At 38.6% G+C, this 22,633-nt stretch overlaps 1 protein-coding gene across 3 annotated transcripts in view; it reads right to left on the reverse strand.

Moving 5' to 3' along the window:
- LOC133638794 (phospholipid phosphatase-related protein type 1-like) overlaps positions 1-22,633 on the reverse strand; it is a 132,402-nt gene that overhangs the window by 41,824 nt on the left and 67,945 nt on the right. For all 3 annotated transcript variants that reach the window (XM_062031749.1, XM_062031748.1, XM_062031750.1), the window contains exon 2: positions 9,676-9,775. In XM_062031749.1, coding sequence (XP_061887733.1) covers positions 9,676-9,735 — 60 coding nt within the window. In that variant the 5' untranslated portion in view covers positions 9,736-9,775. The remainder of the gene's footprint in view (positions 1-9,675; positions 9,776-22,633) is intronic.

Consider the following 22,633-nt stretch of genomic DNA (forward strand, 5'->3'; position numbering starts at 1 on the left):
AAGAGCTCCCAGTTCCACCTGGAGAACCAAGCTTTTGTTCTCCACCTGGAGAACAAAAAGATCTTCCAGTTCTACCTGGAGAACCAAGCTTTTGTTCTCCACCTGGAGAACAAAAAGAGCTCCCAGTTCCACCTGGAGAACCAAGCTTTTGTTCTCCACCTGGAGAACAAAAAGAACTCCCAGTTCTACCTGGAGAACCAAGCTTTTGTTCTCCACCTGGAGAACAAAAAGAGCTCCCAGTTCTACCTGGAGAACCAAGCTTTTGTTCTCCACCTGGAGAACAAAAAGAGCTCCCAGTTCTACCTGGAGAACCAAGCTTGACGGAGTATTTTGCTGCTGAACTCGGCCTTATTTAGATGTTAGAGATCATGTGACTAATCCACTACACCAGCTGTGCATAGCAAGAGCATATTCAGGATATTCTAATCAATAAATGTTTATTTTACTATTTGACTGATAGTTCTGCAACGTGACTGATGGTTTTGCAACATGACTGATAGTTTTGCAACATGACTGATAATTTTGCAACATGACTGATAGTTTTGCAACATGACTGATGGTTTTGCAACATGACTGATCTCGATCATAAATCCTGAATTTCACCTGGACAGAAGAAGTCTGAGTAGGTATTCCGACAAGTTGGTACACTTTGATAGCCATTAAAGACTTGGAACTGGCGAGAACTCCATGGAAATAGTCTTGGTCATACGTAACTATGATATGTTGTTATGTTATATGTTATTATTACATCCTTACAGCATGTATATAAAACCTTAATGGAGGTGTGTGGATGTTTTTAAGGGCTTTGTAGGCAGAATTGTGCAGCTCCCAGGCTCCATTGTAAGCAAACTTTTGATTGCATTCATTCAATATTTACAATGCATAAAAAATCAAATAACATCCACCGTCATGTCTCTCATGATGATTGTGAACGATAGGCAACATTCCAAAAAAGTGCAGTTCCCCTTTAAGAGACGTAACTCTCTGTGCACAAGTTTAGTACATTAGCTTTGTGTGTGCTATCAAGTTTGCACATGTTTTAATACACACAAACCTCTAGTAAACAATGCCCCAGTTCTGTTGTTTGGCAATATCACCTTACTTGTGGCCTGGGAGTCATTTGTTCAATAAATACATTGTACATAAAACATTTACAAAATAAAGGAAAATAGAGCAAAAAAGGCATAACTGCTACTAATAAAGTACCGCAGTACTATTGAATTAAAAAGAGCACTGCTTTTGAAAAATACCAGTACCTTTTTTCCCCCATGGACATGATGTGCATGATGTACATGATGTGCATGGTGTACATGATGTGCATGATGTACATGATGTGCGTGATGTGCATGATGTGCAGGATGTGCGTGATGTACATGATGTGCATGATGTACATGATGTGCATGATGTACATGATGTACATGATGTGCATGATGTGCATGATGTACATGATGTGCATGATGTACATGATGTGCATGATGTACATGATGTGCATGGTGTACATGATGTGCATGATGTACATGATGTGCGTGATGTGCATGATGTGCAGGATGTGCGTGATGTACATGATGTGCATGATGTACATGATGTGCATGATGTACATGATGTGCATGATGTGCCTGATGTACATGATGTACATGATGTGCATGATGTACATGATGTGCATGATGTGCGTGATGTACATGATGTACATGATGTACTGTACATGATGTGCATGATGTGCATGATGTACATGATGTGCATGATGTACGTGATGTGCGTGATGTACGTGATGTGCATGATGTGCATGATGTGCATGATGTGCGTGATGTACGTGATGTGCGTGATGTGCATGATGTGCATGATGTGCATGATGTACATGATGTGCATGATGTGCATGATGTACATGATGTACATGATGTACTGTACATGATGTGCATGATTTGCATGATGTACATGATGTGCATGATGTACGTGATGTGCGTGATGTACGTGATGTGCATGATGTGCATGATGTGCATGATGTGCATGATGTACATGATGTGCGTGATGTGCATGATGTACATGATGTACATGATGTACGTGATGTACATGATGTACATGATGTGCATGATGTGCATGATGTGCATGATGTGCATGATGTACATGATGTGCATGATGTACGTGATGTGCGTGATGTACGTGATGTGCATGATGTGCATGATGTGCATGATGTGCATGATGTGCATGATGTGCGTGATGTGCATGATGTACATGATGTACATGATGTGCATGATGTGCATGATGTACATGATGTACATGATGTACTGTACATGATGTGCATGATGTGCATGATGTACATGATGTACGTGATGTACTGTACATGATGTGCATGATGTGCATGATGTACATGATGTGCATGATGTGCATGATGTGCGTGATGTACGTGATGTGCGTGATGTGCATGATGTGCATGATGTGCATGATGTACATGATGTGCGTGATGTGCATGATGTGCATGATGTGCATGATGTGCATGATGTACATGATGTGCATGATGTGCATGATGTGCATGATGTACATTATGTGCATGATGTACATGATGTGCATGATGTACGTGATGTGCATGATGTACATGATGTGCACTTGCATACGCGCCGTTTGTTAGTCAACACACGCACGCACACACAGCACTTCTTGCAAGCAGAAACAGTGTGGAGACAGAAGATAGAGAAATGGCCGTAGTTTGGCTTTAAACCTGCCGATAAAGGTGGCGCTATAAACACTGCAGCCCTGCTCACTAAGTGGTGCTTTAAATCACTAATCCTGGTCTCCATGGCAACGTGGGCTCTGAACCGAGGATGTCGTCGTGGTTTGTGCAGCCCTTTGAGACACTTGTGATTTAGGGCTATATAAATAAACATTGATTGATTGATGATTGATTGATTGATTGACAAATAAAGTCAGTGTCTTACAAGTATCATTATCACTGCAGGACGAGGAATAGCTAAACATGCTACACTACACATCGTAGGAGGATACAATAGCTCACCGCTAACAGCCAGCTAGCGCTCCTCAATGTAAACAAAAGGATGGACTGACACAGATATCGATTGTAACATCATCAAGCACAAGAGCAGTATCTAGTTGATACTACAACGATTACATCTACATTTTCTATCATAACAAATGTGTTTTTGTATTATGTTTATAAAGACAGAAAATATGTCCTTGGACATATGAGGACTTTAAATATGACCCGCTTATGACCCGGTGACTACTTGGTATCGCATCAATACCCACATTTGTAGTATCACCCAAAATGTATGTTAAGTATCCAAGCAACAGAAGAATAAGTGCTTCTTACATTTGAACAGAAATGTAGAAACAAAAAGTAACCAGATATTGACAGTAAATAAATTAATAATCCATCCATTATCTACCTCATAACTGCAACTAAATAATGATCAATGACACAATATGATACTGCACATGTCTCACTGAGTAAACAACAATGAAGTCAGCATGTCTCACTGAGTAAACAACATGAAGTCAGGATGTCTCACTGAGTAAACAACAATGAAGTCAGGATGTCTCACTGAGTAAACAACAATGAAGTCAGGATGTCTCACTGAGTAAACAACAATGAAGTCAGGATGTCTCACTGAGTAAACAACAATGAAGTCAGGATGTCTCACTGAGTAAACAACAATGAAGTCAGGATGTCTCACTGAGTAAACAACAATGAAGTCAGGATGTCTCACTGAGTAAACAACAATGAAGTCAGGATGTCTCACTGAGTAAACAACAATGAAGTCAGGATGTCTCACTGAGTAAACAACAATGAAGTCAGGATGTCTCACTGAGTAAACAACAATGAAGTCAGGATGTCTCACTGAGTAAACAACAATGAAGTCAGGATGTCTCACTGAGTAAACAACAATGAAGTCAGGATGTCTCACTGAGTAAACAACAATGAAGTCAGGATGTCTCACTGAGTAAACAACAATGAAGTCAGGATGTCTCACTGAGTAAACAACAATGAAGTCAGGATGTCTCACTGACTAAACAACAATGAAGTCAGGATGTCTCACTGAGTAAACAACAATGAAGTCAGGATGTCTCACTGAGTAAACAACAATGAAGTCAGGATGTCTCACTGAGTAAACAACAACATTTTACAGCTGCACAATTTCTGCATGTGTCCTTTTGTTGTGCCAATGGCAGCTGAAGCACGACATCACACTCCCTCTGTCAGTCTTCACATTGACACACACGTCATCTGTCACACTTTCATCACAAGTCAAGCATCAATCAATCCAGTACACTTTAGGTGACTTACAGCTTTCATTTGCACTAATTCATGTCAGCTTCATCCAGCCAGGCAGTGATGAGGAGGAGTTGGCTGTTGAAGAACCCTGCTAGACATATTTGGTATCTGCTAAACATCTTTGGTATCTGCTAAACATCTTTGGTATCTGCTAAACATCTTTGGTATCTGCTAAACATCTTTGGTATCTGCTAAACATCTTTGGTATCTGCTAAACATCTTTGGTATCTTCTAAACATCTTTGGTATCTGCTAAACATCTTTGGTATCTGCTAAACATCTTTGGTATCTGCTAAACATCTTTGGTATCTGCTAAACATCTTTGGTATCTGCTAAACATCTTTGGTATCTGCTAAACATCTTTGGTATCTTCTAAACATCTTTGGTATCTGCTAAACATCTTTGGTATCTGCTAAACATCTTTGGTATCTGCTAAACATCTTTGGTATCTGCTAAACATCTTTGGGACGTCCTCTGACTATTTTTCTGGATCCTCCCAGAAGCGACAAAGATTGTTGTGCAGAGCTAACTCCAAAAAAGATCTACCCTCTTTTCCGCACTATAAGGCGCACCGGATTATAAGGCGCACCTTCAATGAATGGCCTATTTTAAAACTTTGTTTGTATATAAGGCGCACCGCATTATAAGGCGCACCTTCAATGAATGGCCTATTTTAAAACTTTGTTCATATATAAGGCGCACCGCATTATAAGGCGCATAGAATAGAGCAGTGGTTGTCAAACTTTTTTTGTCATCCCCCACTTTGGACCAGGGGGAGTTTTCAAGCCGCACCTGCCCCCATCGCCCCAACAGAACGCTAATGCCAAGCTTAACATTTTCAAATTTATCGAACATCAAGTAACATCAAGTTTTATACATTCAAACTCAATAACATAAAATAAAATCAAAGTTCAATAATAAATAAAATAACTGTGCAGCTGTGGTATAACTTGCATCAAGTTCAATATCAAATAAAATAACTTGCATCAATTCAATAATAAATAAAACAAAAGTGTTATAACTTGCATCAAGTTCAATAATAAATCAAAAAAAGTGTTATAACTTGCATCAAGTTCAATAATAAATCAAATAACTTGCATCAAGTTCAATAATAAATCAAATAAAAGTGTTATAACTTGCATCAAGTTCAATAATAAATCAAATAAAAGTGTTATAACTTGCATCAAGTTCAATAATAAATCAAATAACTTGCATCAAGTTCAATAATAAATAAAACAAAAGTGTTATAACTTGCATCAAGTTCAATAATAAAAAAAAAAGTGTTATAACTTGCATCAAGTTCAATAATAAATCAAATAAAAGTGTTATAATTTGCATCAAGTTCAATAATAAATCAAATAAAAGTGTTATAACTTGCATCAAGTTCAATAATAAATAAAATAAAAAGTGTTATAACTTGCATCAAGTTCAATAATAAATCAAATAAAAGTGTTATAATTTGCATCAAGTTCAATAATAAATCAAACAAGTGTTATAACTTGCATCAAGTTCAATAATAAATCAAAAAAAGTGTTATAACTTGCATCAAGTTCAATAATAAATCAAATAAAAGTGTTATAATTTGCATCAAGTTCAATAATAAATAAAACAAAAGTGTTATAACTTGCATCAAGTTCAATAATAAATCAAAAAAAGTGTTATAACTTGCATCAAGTTCAATAATAAAAAAAAAAAGTGTTATAACTTGCATCAAGTTCAATAATAAATCAAATAAAAGTGTTATAATTTGCATCAATTTCAATAATAAATCAAATAAAAGTGTTATAACTTGCATCAAGTTCAATAATAAATAAAATAAAAAGTGTTATAACTTGCATCAAGTTCAATAATAAATCAAATAAAAGTGTTATAATTTGCATCAAGTTCAATAATAAATAAAACAAAAGTGTTATAACTTGCATCAAGTTCAATAATAAATCAAAAAAAGTGTTATAACTTGCATCAAGTTCAATAATAAATCAAATAACTTGCATCAAGTTCAATAATAAATGAAAATAAAAGTGCCACTTTGCAATCTTTGCCAAAAAAAGGAGGCCAGGGCAAGTGAACATGAGTTTTACAGTACTCCAGCATTAGTGGCTGCACTGAGCCTGTTTTGCACTGCACAGCTTTTCAAATGGGGGTTGCAGGCTTGACACTGCCACTGTTAAAACCTCATTGAGTTCGGGGCTGAGCTGCCTTGACGGGAGTGCTTCCCCGTGAATGACACATTGTGTCCAATGCGCATTTGGCGCAACCCTCTTTATTAGAGCCTGCAGCCCGTTTCTTGACTTTGCCATGCGCGCCATCAGAGCAAAAGCCCACACAGTTTTCCCATTTAAGGTCGTGTTCTTTGAGGAAACTGTCCATTATCTTGAACAGCTCATCAGCAGTGGCTCTATTTTTGATGTATTTGCAAAACAGCAAATCCTCGCACAGTGACTCGCCATTCACAAAGCTTCCGCTTAGCCCCGCCCCCATTAGTTACTGTTGCTGTCTGTCAAACTTTCGCTCCTACCTAGAAATGTAAAGCATACAGGAAAAATAAGTAATTTACATTTATCTATATAGCGGATTTCACAGACAGAATCACAAAGTGATTTCCAGTGTGTATAGAAAATGAAAGCATAGTAAAAAAAAAAATCAAAGAATATAATAATAAAAAAATAAAAAAAATCAAAGTGAAATTTCCTCCAGTTCCTCGCGCCCCACCTGTCATGTCTCTATTCCCCACCAGTGGGGCGCGCCCCACACTTTGAGAAACGCTGGAATAGACGCTACAGTAGAGGCTGGGGTTACGTTATGCATCCATTAGATGGAGCTGCGCTAAAGGGAATGTCAAGAAATCAAATAGTGACTTCTACTTGCTGCTCTCTGTTCAACAAGCCACTGTTCCAGTTTGTCCTCCAACTGTAGCCATCTTGCTTTGTTCCCTCTGTTTAGTCTTCTTTACTTGGCGCAGGTCATCATGTTGCTTCCTCCACTTCCGCACCATTCATTCCTTAATGTTACATTCTCTCACTGCTGCTCTATTCCCGTCTTCTTCTGCGTGACTGATGGCCTTCACTTTAAACTCTGCGTCGTAAGCGTGTCTTAATAGGAGCCATTTTGGGTCTTTACATAAAGTTTAAGTCTCGCAACCACGGTAAGCAGCCGCCAACTTCATTTTCCCCCGTAGAAGAAGAAGCGCGGGGGATAATGAAGTCGGCGGCTGCTTACCGTAGTTGCGAGACCTGTTGTGGCTCAATATTGGTCCATGTATAAGGCGCACCAGATTATAAGGCGCACTGTCAGCTTTTGAGGACATTGGAGGTTTTTAGGTGCGCTTTATAGTGCGGAAAATACGGTACTACTTATTCTATAGGGGAGGGTAATCATTATGCAATTCAGTCTGCTAGAAATGATGGAAAGCGTCACTCTGCAAAGCAACTGATACTGTTGTCAATATTGGAATTGCCACAAAACACATTTTAAGGTATTCATCACTCTACTGCCATCTGGCAGCTGAAATGGACAGTGCACCCCCCCCAAATTGTCATGTTTCATGTGTCAGGTAAACCGTGACGAACGGTAAAAACATAAGAAGAGTTCCAAATGATCAGTAAAAAATCTGATTGACAAGCTGTGCTTTAAAGGCCTACTGAAATGATTTTTTTAAATTTAAACGGGAATAGCAGATCCATTCTATGTGTCATACTTGATCATTTAGCGATATTGCCATATTTTTTCTGAAAGGATTTAGTATAGAACAACGTCGATAAAGTTCGCAACTTTTGGTCTCTGATAAAAAAAAACCTTGCCCCTACCGGAAGTAGCGTGACGTTGTCAGTTGTTCACTCCCTCATATTTTCCTATTGTTTTCAACGCAGCTAGAACTATTCGGGCCGTGAAAGTGACGATTACCCCATCAATTTGAGCAAGGATGAAAAATTTGTGGACGAGGAACGTTAGAGTGACGGACTAGAATGCAGTGAAATACATATTTTGTTTCGCTCTGACCGTAATTTAGGTACAAGCTGGCTCGTTGGATTCCACACTCTCTCCTTTTTCTATTGTGGATCACAGGTTTGTATTTTAAACCACCTGGGATACTATATCCTCTTGAAAATGAGAGTCGAGAACGCAAAATGGACATTCACAGTGACTTTTATCTCCACGACAATACATCGACGAAGCTCTTTAGCATCTTTAGCATGAGCTAACGTGATAGCATCTGTCTCAAATGCAGATAGAAACAAAATAAATAAATCCCTGACTGGAAGGATAGACAGAAGATCGACAATACTATTAAACCATGGACATGTAACTACACGGTTAATAGATCTCAGCCTGGCAAAGCTTAACAATGCCGTTGCTAACGACGCTAAGGCTAACTTAGCAACCGGAGCTCACAGAGCTATGATAAAAACATTAGCGCTCCACCTCCGCCAGCCAGCCCTCATCTGCTTTGCTCAGCAACACCCGTGCTCACCTGCGTTCCAGCGATTGACGGCACGACGAAGGACTTCACCCGATCATCTGTGCGGTGGGTCTTCTAGCATCGGCTAGGCGTCTGCTAGCATCGGCTACAGCCACCTACAACTTTCTTCTTTGCAGTCTCCATTGTTCATTAAACAAATTGCAAAAGATTCACCAACACAGATGTCCAGAATACTGTGGAATTATGAAATAAAAACAGAGCTTTTTTGTATTGTATTCAATGGGGAAAGCATACCTCTGTTCCCCGGGCTACGTCACGCGCATACGTCATCCTCCGAAGGCTTTTTCAACCGGAAGTGTGGCGGGAAATGTAAAATGTCACTTTATAAGTTAACCCGGCCGTATTGGCATGTGTTGCAATGTTAAGATTTCATCATTGATATATAAACTATCAGACTGCGTGGTCGCTAGTAGTGGCTTTCAGTAGGCCTTTAAACCTTTCAAAAAATGTATATTTAAACACATTTGTATCTCCTTTAGTGTCTTTGTCAAGGGTGAGAAGAGAGGCAGAGTCATGTGACGTGTTGTGGAGTTGCATAACAAGTGCAACAGATATGAGGCTGCGCTGCATGCAAGGTGCAGCAATGCCAACAGGAAGTGAAAGTAGAAGGCCAATGAAAGTGAAAGGTCACTTGGGAAGAGGTCGGGCCACACGTGTTTAAGGAGCGTGTGCAGGGAGGCATGAGGAGGTCTTAGGTGGCGAGCAGGAAAAAGAAGCGCCCTGAGACGTCCTCCTGATTAAAGCTGAGACGTCCTCCTGATTAAAGAGCTTCCTCTAACAAGGTAATTAAATATGGAGGAAGGCACACGCACTTTTACTCATCCCCACACTTCACGCTCCACTTCAGCATTTTAACATGCAGCACATAAAGTCATGTTGCTGAAGCTCAGACACAGAACACAAAAACTCACCTCTACGAAGATGAAACATGGGATGATGGAGTAACTGCGCAGGATGTGGTTGGACGCCATCTTGCCTCCCGCCAGGAGACTTCCCCTCTCAGGACTCACTCTGTCAAAGAACATTAGGAGTCATCATACAAGAGTGTCTTTCAGGTCAATAAGCAACTTCAACACACAACGAGTGTTTGAAGACAATGTCATTGAAAACATTTGTATGCACGTACAAGACTTCAAACATTTACTATGTCAGTATGTGGAATTAAATGATGGAATGGATTAAGTAAATAAATGAAAGAAAGTAGTAATATGATTCTGTCAAGACGGGGGCGTCGCAGCTTACTGCGAGGTTTGTTCTCCGGGGAAGCAATCAGACTATTCCGGACAAAGCGTGAAGGTAGGAACATATTTAATTATCTTCTCTCAAAAAGGTACAAAAAACGGAAAACAAGGCTGATCGCACTTGGAGTTAAAGTAAACAACTAGCATAAACTATGGCATAGCAAGAAACTGTGGCATGAAAAGAGCAATGACGCCAGGACGACTAACTGGCTTGAATAATAGTCTCTTGATTAGAGCAGGTGTGTGTCCTGAACACATGAGGCAGGTGAAACTAATCAGTCGCCATGGAAACTAAAACAAACAAGGATGTACAAAAACAGGAACTAATGCAGTCTTAAAACTAACAGAAAATAACAAAAACATGATCCAGACCACAGATCGTGACAGATTCACTTTAAGTTCAAACTACAAATGTTTACAAAGTATACACAACAAGAATTATGATGAACATCTTGAATCCTTTTTTTTTATAGAGACAAAGATTATTTATATAATTAATATGTGTTTGCTTACTAGGGTATATTATGTATTTACTATTTATTTATTCACTGTTCTGTAACAGAGAAGAAGGAAATGGGATAAAACTGCTATGTATGAAAAGGTGTAGGATGAAATAAACTCTGCTTCTTCCTACTCCTTTTCAGACGTGCTGCAATGAAAGAAGTGTAAATGTGTGCTGCATTACATTGTAATTATATGCATGTTCCACTGAAACTGAACACGACATTAGTGATGTGTGAAATATCACTGCAGCCAATACCAGATCTGTATGTGCTAATATCCATTCTCAAGTCAAAATATCACAACTTTTGGCACTTTAGTTATTTGAGATAACCTAAATAATTGCCGCAAACACAAAGTAAACTAACTCAAATATCTTGTCTTATTGAAACGTGATAAATACTTTTTCTTCCACCTCACTGAGTACGTAATGTGCAAGCACAGTAGTATTTGTTTATTTACAAATACTAGAAATGAGTCACACAGTATTATAAAACATAAAGTGTTTGTATTATTGTATTGTAGGCTAATTGGAGACAATACCTACAGAGTTGAGGGTTAGGGTTAGGGTTAACCCTAACCCTAACCCAACTTGTAGCTCAGCTACATTTAATGGAGAGTAACTTGTAGCTTAGCTACATTTAATGGAGAGTAACGTGTAGCTTAGTTACATTTAATGGAGAGTAACTTGTAGCTTAGCTACAATTAATGGAGAGTAACTTGTAGCTTAGCAACATTTAATGGAGAGTAACTTGTAGCTTAGCTACATTTAATGGAGAGTAACTTGTAGCTTAGCTACATTTAATGGAGAGTAACTTGTAGCTTAGCTACATTTAATGGAGAGTAACTTGTAGCTTAGCTACATTTAATGGAGAGTAACTTGTAGCTTAGCAACATTTAATGGAGAGTAACTTGTAGCTTAGCTACATTTAATGGAGAGTAACTTGTAGCTTAGCTACATTTAATGGAGAGTAACTTGTAGCTTAGCTACATTTAATGGAGAGTAACTTGTAGCTTAGCTACATTTAATGGAGAGTAACTTGTAGCTTAGCTACATTTAATGGAGAGTAACTTGTAGCTTAGCTTACTACATTTTCCAAGTAGCTTGCCCATCACTGCTACTTTCAAGTTGTCGATACACCCGGGCAACGCTTGCTCCAATCAGCAGATGTCCTGGTATCATGATTCCGTAAGACAAGATATCTTCGACTGAAAGGGTCGCCACCACAACCGTTCTATCAGGACAGGCAAGTTCCCCGGCACACCAGCTTCTCCTTGACAAGATCTTGTCAATGTCATTGAGAGGTCAGTTGATCAATTCTATTGTTTAGATTTTGGAGAACTTTGCAAAAAGAGGATTCGAGAAAGTGAAGACAAAAGAAAGAAGCAAGCAGAGAGATATGGGAGAGGGAAAGGAAAGCCTCTGCCTAGGATGAGTTCCAGAGAGAATGGACTAGTACTTGGGATTAAACTACTCCCTGGATCATGTTTTCTTTACATTTAGGATTTCCTTACTTCTGTTTTTCAGCACCCGGGTTTGTGTTTCTTGGTTGCCATGGGTGCTGATTATTTTCACCTGCCTCTGATTAGTGGTCGGGACACTCACCTGCTCCCGGTCACTAATCAGAGAGTTGTTTATTCCTGCCTCACGCCACACTTGGTCTGGCTGTTACGTTACGTTTGATGATTCTTATTTATATACTAAACTTTTCATTGAGCTTTTCCATAGCTTCTCGTGCTATCGGCACACTTGTTCTATTTGTTGGCACACTTGTTCTATTTGTTGGCACACTTGTTCTATTTGTTGGTATTCTTGATGGATTTATGGAAAATAAATAATGTTCCTCCCTGCACACTGCTTCCGGTGGTCCGTCTGCATCTTAGGGAAATGATCCGCGCATGACCATGTGACCCATCTGTAACAGTACTTTGGTTTCCCTCCAATCACTACATTTATTTACATCATTGTTATATTTAATTATAATCTACTGATTGCTGCTTGCAGAGACACATTGTTTGGTGTGTTAGAGACAAGGTCACATGACCAATCCAACATTAGTGAGGGTCAACAAATGGCACACGCTGCAAAATGACGGCACAATTCTTCAGTATTTAATTTAAAACAACTGGTAAGAAAAGAACATGCATGTCATGCACTGTCGTCTTGTCAGTAGAAATGTTTACTTGACCTTTCAGCCAACAACAACTCTACTTCCAACTAGAGAAAACATGTTTAAGTCATGTTCTTTTTAGCTAACATTAGCTCTGTTATACTGACATAAGTGACTGTAAAATGTGCATCTGTAGTCCCATCCCTGTCTTTCACACACACACACACACACACACACACACATACACACACACACAGCCACACACACACACACACACACACACACACACACACACACACACACACACACACACACACACACACGCACACACACACACATACACACACACACAGCCACACACACACACACACACACACACACACACACACACACACACACACACACACACACACACACACACACACACACACACTTCAACAATGGTTGTAGTGCAAGAACCATTAAAAAGAGCTACTATAAAAATGAGAAGTTACTGACCAGTTACTCAGTACTTGAGTAGTTCTTCCACTGAACACTTACTTACTTATTTGGTTGACTACTTGTTACTTTTACTTGAGTCACATGATTGTAAAATAACGGTACTCTTGAGTGCAAATGTTTGACAAGTCCACCCACCTGCTGGCTGACGAGCTGCCACCCAGCTGGGGGTCAACCACAGCCAAGGCAAAGTAAAGTAAAAAAGCAATGAGTTTGTAATATAAAGTAGTGTATATTTCTAATTGATCCGTCAGTAGACTCCATATAGAAGCGATAAAAACCACAACATGGTAGACGGGGAGGAGATACTGTCGAAGTGGAGGCACGTAAATAAGACCTGAGTAAAGCAGCTTGATGAAGGTCTGTAAAACATATTCTATACAACATTAGAGCAAAGAAGCACCATCACATGTCATGTGGACCACAAGGAAGTGTTCCATACAATACTACACCACCTGCTTCACCCTGGAGAAGATAGCATGTCCTCAGGGAACATGGAGAAGATAGTATGTCCTGGAGAAGATAGTATGTCCTCAGGGAACATGGAGAAGATAGTATGTCCTGGAGAAGATAGTATGTCCTCAGGGAACATGGAGAAGATAGTATGTCCTGGAGAAGATAGTATGTCCTCAGGGAACATGGAGAAGATAGTATGTCCTGGAGAAGATAGCATGTCCTCAGGGAACATGGAGAAGATAGTATGTCCTGGAGAAGATAGCATGTCCTCAGGGAACATGGAGAAGATAGTATGTCCTGGAGAAGATAGTATGTCCTCAGGGAACATGGAGAAGATAGTATGTCCTGGAGAAGATAGTATGTCCTCAGGGAACATGGAGAAGATAGTATGTCCTGGAGAAGATAGTATGTCCTCAGGGAACATGGAGAAGATAGTATGTCCTGGAGAAGATAGTATGTCCTCAGGGAACATGGAGAAGATAGTATGTCCTGGAGAAGATAGTATGTCCTCAGGGAACATGGAGAAGATAGTATGTCCTGGAGAAGATAGCATGTCCTCAGGGAACATGGAGAAGATAGTATGTCCTGGAGAAGATAGTATGTCCTCAGGGAACATGGAGAAGATAGTATGTCCTCAGGGAACATGGAGAAGATAGTATGTCCTGGAGAAGATAGTATGTCCTGGATAAGATAGTATGTCCTCAGGGAACATGGAGAAGATAGTATGTCCTCAGGGAACATGGAGAAGATAGTATGTCCTCAGGGAACATGGAGAAAATAGTATGTCCTGGAGAAGATAGTATGTCCTCAGGGAACATGGAGAAGATAGTATGTCCTCAGGGAACATGGAGAAGATAGTATGTCCTGGAGAAGATAGTATGTCCTCAGGGAACATGGAGAAGATAGTATGTCCTCAGGGAACATGGAGAAGATAGTATGTCCTGGAGAAGATAGTATGTCCTGGATAAGATAGTATGTCCTCAGGGAACATGGAGCTGTAAAGTGACAACACATTATCATGCATGCTGAGTTGGTTAAGAAGACAAAGATGACCTTGAAAAGGCCAAGCAAACATCTGTTGGCTGACATGTTTCTCCTGGCTTTCAGTGCACAAAAGAACAAACAGAGCAGCTCAAACGTCTTTTCAGTCCAGCTCATTTCCTTCTGGGGAATGTGGAAAGTTCCCAGAGACAGCTGGGAGATGTCAGGCCTGAGGTCAGCTCCTGGGTCACATCTCACTGGGACCACCAGGCAATCCCCCTCAGATGGTGGGGGAGAACTTCATGTCTGCAGCAAACAGTCTGAGGAACTTAAGCTGCTCACACAACTTCTATGACACTCAGCACTGGGAACTAGACACTATCAAGTATTATTATCTCTGACACTCAGCACTGGGAACTAGACACTATCAAGTATTATTATCTATGACACTCAGCACTGGGAACTAGACACACTATCAAGTATTATTATCTCTGACACTCAGCACTGGGAACTAGACACACTATCAAGTATTATTATCCATGACACTCAGCACTGGGAACTAGACACTATCAAGTATTATTATCTCTGACACTCAGCACTGGGAACTAGACACTATCAAGTATTATTATCTCTGACACTCAGCACTGGGAACTAGACACTATCAAGTATTATTATCTCTGACACTCAGCACTGGGAACTAGACACTATCAAGTATAATTATCTCTGACACTCAGCACTGGGAACTAGACACAGGCTGATATCAAGTACAATTATCAGAATCACCAGATACCTTCCATGAGAGATAGTCATATGGTCAGAAGCTGCTTCTTTTTTCCTATGTTTTGAACCCTACGGCTTACAAAAACGGTGCAGCTAATTTCTAGATTTTTCTTTGACGACCATAATGTCTAACTTTAAAAAAAAAAAAAAAAAAATACAAGCAAATACACTGAAAATGTGTGTTATTGTTTGTGCTATGTCGCCATCTTTTGGACTAGTTTGCTCACTGTAAGTGCTGCAGTGTCCTTTCATTTAGTCCTTACAACCGGAAGTAGAAGTGCCGTTCAGTCTTCTAGTCGTCCATAGCGTTTCTACTCGCATGGATTCTCCATTCACCATTCCAAGCAACGTTTGTAAGTTTTACAATATAACTACAACATGCATGTTAACGCTATGTAATTAAACTAGCGTTGCTAGCATTAGAAAATATGCTAACACTTTTACAAGTGTCTGTGCTAGTATTATTAGCTTACAATGGCACTTTTTGAATTGTTTCAATTTCGTAAATTCACCGAAACGTCACGGTGGAGTTATTGGGTCTGTTTAGCTGATTGGAGAGCTAGCTTGTGCAGCTAGTGGGTCCATGACCATGACTTCTGTTTTGTTTGACCAGCCGTTTTACTGCCGTGTGACAGGCACTTCTTGGAAACAATTGAGGCAAAAAACAGATGCAGAATATTTCCTAGATGTATATATCTGCGGCTAATAGTGCAGTGCTTCTAAAGTTTGGTGGGTGCGACTTAGATACTGGAGTGTTATATAGCCTGGAAAATATGTTTTATATATATATATATATATATATATATATATATATATATATATATATATATATATATATATATATATATATATATATATATGTATGTGTATGTGTGGGAAAAAATCACAAGACTATTTCATCTCTACAGGCCTGTTTCATGAGGGGTTTCCTCAATCCTCATATATAGGGAGATATTGCATGTACAACCATGTTTACATTATACATCATATCAGAGCACACTTACATCAAGTAGAATGTTTTGGTAATTGTCTGACTACATACTCAAAAAGTGTCATCCCCCATAGCCACAAACTGTACAGGTGACTTTGTCAAAGAATGCAGAACACACAACAATTAGATGATGATGATGATGATGATGATGAAGTATCTCTCCGTCACTCTCACAACTGTCAGCAACATCTGCTGATGTCAGGATAGCAAACACCCGGAGTTACAGAACATGAAATTGCTTCATAAACAAGAAGATGGTTGTGTGGCCACCCAATCAAGAGTTCTTCATCTGGAACCAAGCCATAGTTTTCCACACCATCTCCCACCTCACTAAAACAGCGAGCATCCTCCTCAAATGACATGTAAATTAAATCTCTGGCTGCAAATCCTCCAAAAATGCTGTGGCGAGACATTCATTGGATTTGTCTCAGCGCACTTCAAGTGTGTAATGGGCCTCTGGTGGCTCAGTGTCTGCTCGTATGATAGCAGCTGGGAAGTAGCTCTGGAAATGTTGCAATCTCCTTGGAATTCAATTGATAAAATATTCAAGAAATTCAAGTCATATTGACTAGAAAGTTGTGATTTCTAATTCTGTGCATTTGAATGTGATTGGAAAATGCCTAATTAGAGAGTAATTACAATATGGCTGCAGATATCACAATCAGAATGAGCTTTCTTGGCCAACACTGATTATTTCCATTGATTCATGCGTCTTGAAGGGAACAGAGTTGAAATAAACATTCATTATTTCTGATGACCATTTTGTTCTTTCTTCTTACAAATGCATATTGTTGGAATTAAAACACTTTTTGTGTCTTTTTACGCATTGAAATCAGAAAGGACGCACATTTCCAGAAGTCCGCACATACGCAGATTTTTATTTTTTTACCGCCTGGTTTGCTTGTTTGTTTATTTTTTCTCGATGATCACTTTCTGCTGGTGTTTTGTTTTGTTTATATTTGCCAGGTCAAATTATTAATGTATTAATTATTGGTCGACATCAAAGTAATGCACTTTCCGGTACAATTTCTGACATTTTGATTCGCCGGAAGTTTTATGGATTACAAATACTGCATACTAGGGATGTCCCGATCCAGGTTTTTGCACTTCCGATCCGATACCGATACTGACCGATACCAATACTGACCGATACTGGCCTATCCGAGTATGTATTTAAGTTTAAAGTTATTTAGCCTACTTAGTTGTCAGAATCATGTTGAAAAGGGTTTTAGTACTCTTGATAACAACTAGCCAGCTGAATTAGGGGAGTTTGAATAATACACAATGGTTGGTAACAAGAAACTGACCTGTTTATTCAAGGATAAACACAAAATAGACCAAATGATACATGACAAACAGAAATGGCATCATTGAACTAGGGCTGGGCGATATGGCCTTTTTTTAATATTGCGATATTTTAAGGCCATATTGCGATACACGATATATATCTCAATATTTTGCCTTAGCCTTGAATGAACACTTGATGCATCTAATCACAGCAGTATGATGATTCTATGTGTTTTGATTGATTGATTGAGACTTTTATTAGTAGGTTGCACAGTGAAGTACATATTCCGTACAATTGACCACTAAATGGTAACACACCAATAAGTTTTTCAACTTGTTTAAGTCAGGGTCCACTTAAATTGATTCATGATACAGATATATACTATCAGATATATACTATCATCATAATACAGTCATCACACAAGATAATCACATTGAATTATTGACATTATTTACAATCAGGGGTGTGGAGGGGGTCGCCGGATGTAAGTGTCAAAAAGACAGCCAAAAGAGTTTCATATGAGAATAAATGTAAAGTTAAAATATAGGGTAGAAATGCACCCATTTGCAGGAAATGTAGTCTTGATTTTCAAAATTATCTTTCAAGGCTTGCATGTCTACATTCAAACATTCTTCTTCATACTGCATTAATATATGCTACTTTTAAACTTTCATGCAGAGAAGGAAATCACAACTAAAAAAATCACTAATTTTTTCATACGGTGTTGATGTGGACATTTTTGCCTCATCATTTTGATGGTGTGGGCGTGTGGCACCGAATGGAGATAAGCGTCTCCACAGACGTTACAATATTTGAACAATGATGACGAAAACTGTTTTCTCTGTCGTGTCTGTGTGTCGAAAATTGTTATGCGCTTATTATTTTATTTGATTTTGTGCGTGGCATATAAATGCTATGCGCAGAGGACGCTTGAGCAGTGCGCAATTGCATAGGCGCGCACCTTAGACGGAACGTTGCTCGCACGGCTGCACTAGCATCACAGCTAACGTTAGCCATGCTGCTACCTCTCTGCTCGGGGAGGGCGTATACGTATGTGACGTATGACGTGACAGTATGTGACATATGACGTGACAGTATGTGACATATGACGTGACAGTATGTGACGTGTGTAAGAAGGTGCGCTTGCTGTCTGTGAGAGGGAGAGAAGAGCCTGTGGTGTAATGCCAGCAGCTAAAAGCAACTGTGTGACAATCCACAGACCTGTGGATGTGTTGAAGGTGTGCTGGAAAATGCGGAACGGAAATTAGGGAGCAGCAGAAAAGTGGAATATATTATTTAAATCGGTGCCGGACCGGAGTTTTTTTTTAAAACTGGATCTGGATCGGCATTTTCCCATGCCTTGCCGATACGCATTTTTTGGCAAATATCGGTGGCCGATCCGATCCAAATATCGGATCGGGACATCCCTAACATATATATGGTGTATCGTGACATGGACTAAACATATCCACATATATATGGTGTATCGTGACATGGACTAAACATATCCACATATATATGGTGTATGGTGACATGGACTAAACATATCCACATATATATGGTGTATGGTGACATGGACTAAACATATCCACATATATATGGTGTATCGTGACATGGACTAAACATATCCACATATATATGGTGTATGGTGACATGGACTAAACATATCCACATATATATGGTGTATCGTGACATGGACTAAACATATCCACATATATATGGTGTATCGTGACATGGACTAAACATATCCACATATATATGGTGTATGGTGACATGGACTAAACATATCCACATATATATGGTGTATCATGACATGGACTAAACATATCCACATATATATGGTGTATCGTGACATGGACTAAACATATCCACATATATATGGTGTATCGTGACATGGACTAAACATATCCACATATATATGGTGTATGGTGACATGGACTAAACATATCCACATATATATGGTGTATGGTGACATGGACTAAACATATCCACATATATATGGTGTATCGTGACATGGACTAAACATATCCACATATATATGGTGTATCGTGACATGGACTAAACATATCCACATATATATGGTGTATGGTGACATGGACTAAACATATCCACATATATATGGTGTATGGTGACATGGACTAAACATATCCACATATATATGGTGTATGGTGACATGGACTAAACATATCCACATATATATGGTGTATGGTGACATGGACTAAACATATCCACATATATATGGTGTATGGTGACATGGACTAAACATATCCACATATATATGGTGTATCATGACATGGACTAAACATATCCACATATATATGGTGTATCGTGACATGGACTAAACATATCCACATATATATGGTGTATGGTGACATGGACTAAACATATCCACATATATATGGTGTATGGTGACATGGACTAAACATATCCACATATATATGGTGTATCATGACATGGACTAAACATATCCACATATATATGGTGTATGGTGACATGGACTAAACATATCCACATATATATGGTGTATCATGACATGGACTAAACATATCCACATATATATGGTGTATCGTGACATGGACTAAACATATCCACATATATATGGTGTATGGTGACATGGACTAAACATATCCACATATATATGGTGTATGGTGACATGGACTAAACATATCCACATATATATGGTGTATGGTGACATGGACTAAACATATCCACATATATATGGTGTATGGTGACATGGACTAAACATATCCACATATATATGGTGTATCGTGACATGGACTAAACATATCCACATATATATGGTGTATCGTGACATGGACTAAACATATCCACATATATATGGTGTATGGTGACATGGACTAAACATATCCACATATATATGGTGTATCATGACATGGACTAAACATATCCACATATATATGGTGTATGGTGACATGGACTAAACATATCCACATATATATGGTGTATCGTGACATGGACTAAACATATCCACATATATATGGTGTATCATGACATGGACTAAACATATCCACATATATATGGTGTATGGTGACATGGACTAAACATATCCACATATATATGGTGTATGGTGACATGGACTAAACATATCCACATATATATGGTGTATGGTGACATGGACTAAACATATCCACATATATATGGTGTATCGTTACATGGACTAAACATATCCACATATATATGGTGTATGGTGACATGGACTAAACATATCCACATATATATGGTGTATCATGACACGGACTAAACATATCCACATATATATGGTGTATCGTGACATGGACTAAACATATCCACATATATATGGTGTATCCTGACATGGACTAAACATATCCACATATATATGGTGTATCGTGACATGGACTAAACATATCCACATATATGGTGTATGGTGACATGGACTAAACATATCCACATATATATGGTGTATCGTGACATGGACTAAACATATCCACATATATATGGTGTATCGTGACATGGACTAAACATATCCACATATATATGGTGTATCGTGACATGGCCTAAACATATCCACATATTAATAAAAGGCCATATCGCCCAGCCCTAGCTCTAAGTATAGAACCCTGACTCTGTTCTAAGAGATCACAGCTAGTAAGTTCATTGTGCACAATTGAATAACTTTGTTGCTCAGACAACAATGTGTCCATCTTAGTTAAGATTGGGGTATGCTGTTTCTTATTGGGGAATTACATTCATGTATTTTGTTTTCGTGTTAGCATTTAAGCTATGAGTTCATCAAAGTGCATTTATCAATCACGGTTTTTGATTAATTTCAATTTGAAACGGTTATAACTGGCAAGTTTTAACATCATTAGCGTACATCCTTACATCCCTCGCCATCAAACCTCTTTTCTTTCAACAAAAAATACCACAAAAACATGACCTTGACTATTTGCCTAGAGATATGTTTTGTAAATACAGCAGAAGTAAATAATACACACACATCATATAAATAAGCATTAGTGCTGCAGCTCTCATCGCTGAAAAGGTCCAAGAGCCCTAATTTAGGCCATTTGGGGCGAGCTTAAAAACGGGAGTGACTTTAACGAGTTGAGACAAGACAATTGAAGCAGGAAGTGGATGTTACTAAAATAATGTCCCTCTCCACTATCATCTCATTATTTCACAGCAAATTATCTTTCATTTTATTCCAGGGTTCATCTTAGGTGAAAACATCTTTTCCTCCTCCCGTTTGTACTGCGTTTCTACTTCAATACTTGGCAGTGGAGCCTTCAAAGTCGTAGAACTAGATAGCCTCGTAAAATGAAGGTTGTAAAGTCGTCACTACAGCGACCGTCCAATAAGTCACTTTTTTACCTTTCTTTGGCTTATTGGGGCTTTTTTATTCCAAAAAATGGACCAATCTCATTCAAGCATGTGAAGATAGAACTTACTGACGGTTCAAATTCAATTTATATCAAACTTAAAAATTAGTCTTATTCCTTTTAGTAGGGTTGAACCATTTTGGGAAAGATCCTAAACGCTATTGTTTTTCCTTAATATTGCCATTTAATATGCAATCAGTTTAATCTATATTATAATAGACAATATCAGATGTATTATAAATAAATGGTTCTTATTGATAATACTTAAATAAGTGTGGTACTAACATAGGTTTGTAAGATAACAACTTAAATAAGTGTGGTACTAACATAGGTTTGTAAGATAACAACTTAAATAAGTGTGGTACTAACATAGGTTTGTAAGATAACAACTTAAATAAGTGTGGTACTAACATAGGTTTGTAAGATAACAACTTAAATAAGTGTGGTACTAACATAGGTTTGTAAGATGACAACAACATAAATAAGTGTGGTACTAACATAGGTTTGTAAGATGACAACAACTTAAATAAGGGTGGTACTAACATAGGTTTGTAAGATAACAACAACTTAAATAAGTGTGGTACTAACATAGGTTTGTAAGATGACAACAACATAAATAAGTGTGGTACTAACATAGGTTTGTAAGATGACAACAACATAA

This window comes from Entelurus aequoreus, linkage group LG21 (assembly GCF_033978785.1).
Source record: "Entelurus aequoreus isolate RoL-2023_Sb linkage group LG21, RoL_Eaeq_v1.1, whole genome shotgun sequence".
In the NCBI taxonomy this organism is placed as follows: domain Eukaryota; kingdom Metazoa; phylum Chordata; class Actinopteri; order Syngnathiformes; family Syngnathidae; genus Entelurus; species Entelurus aequoreus.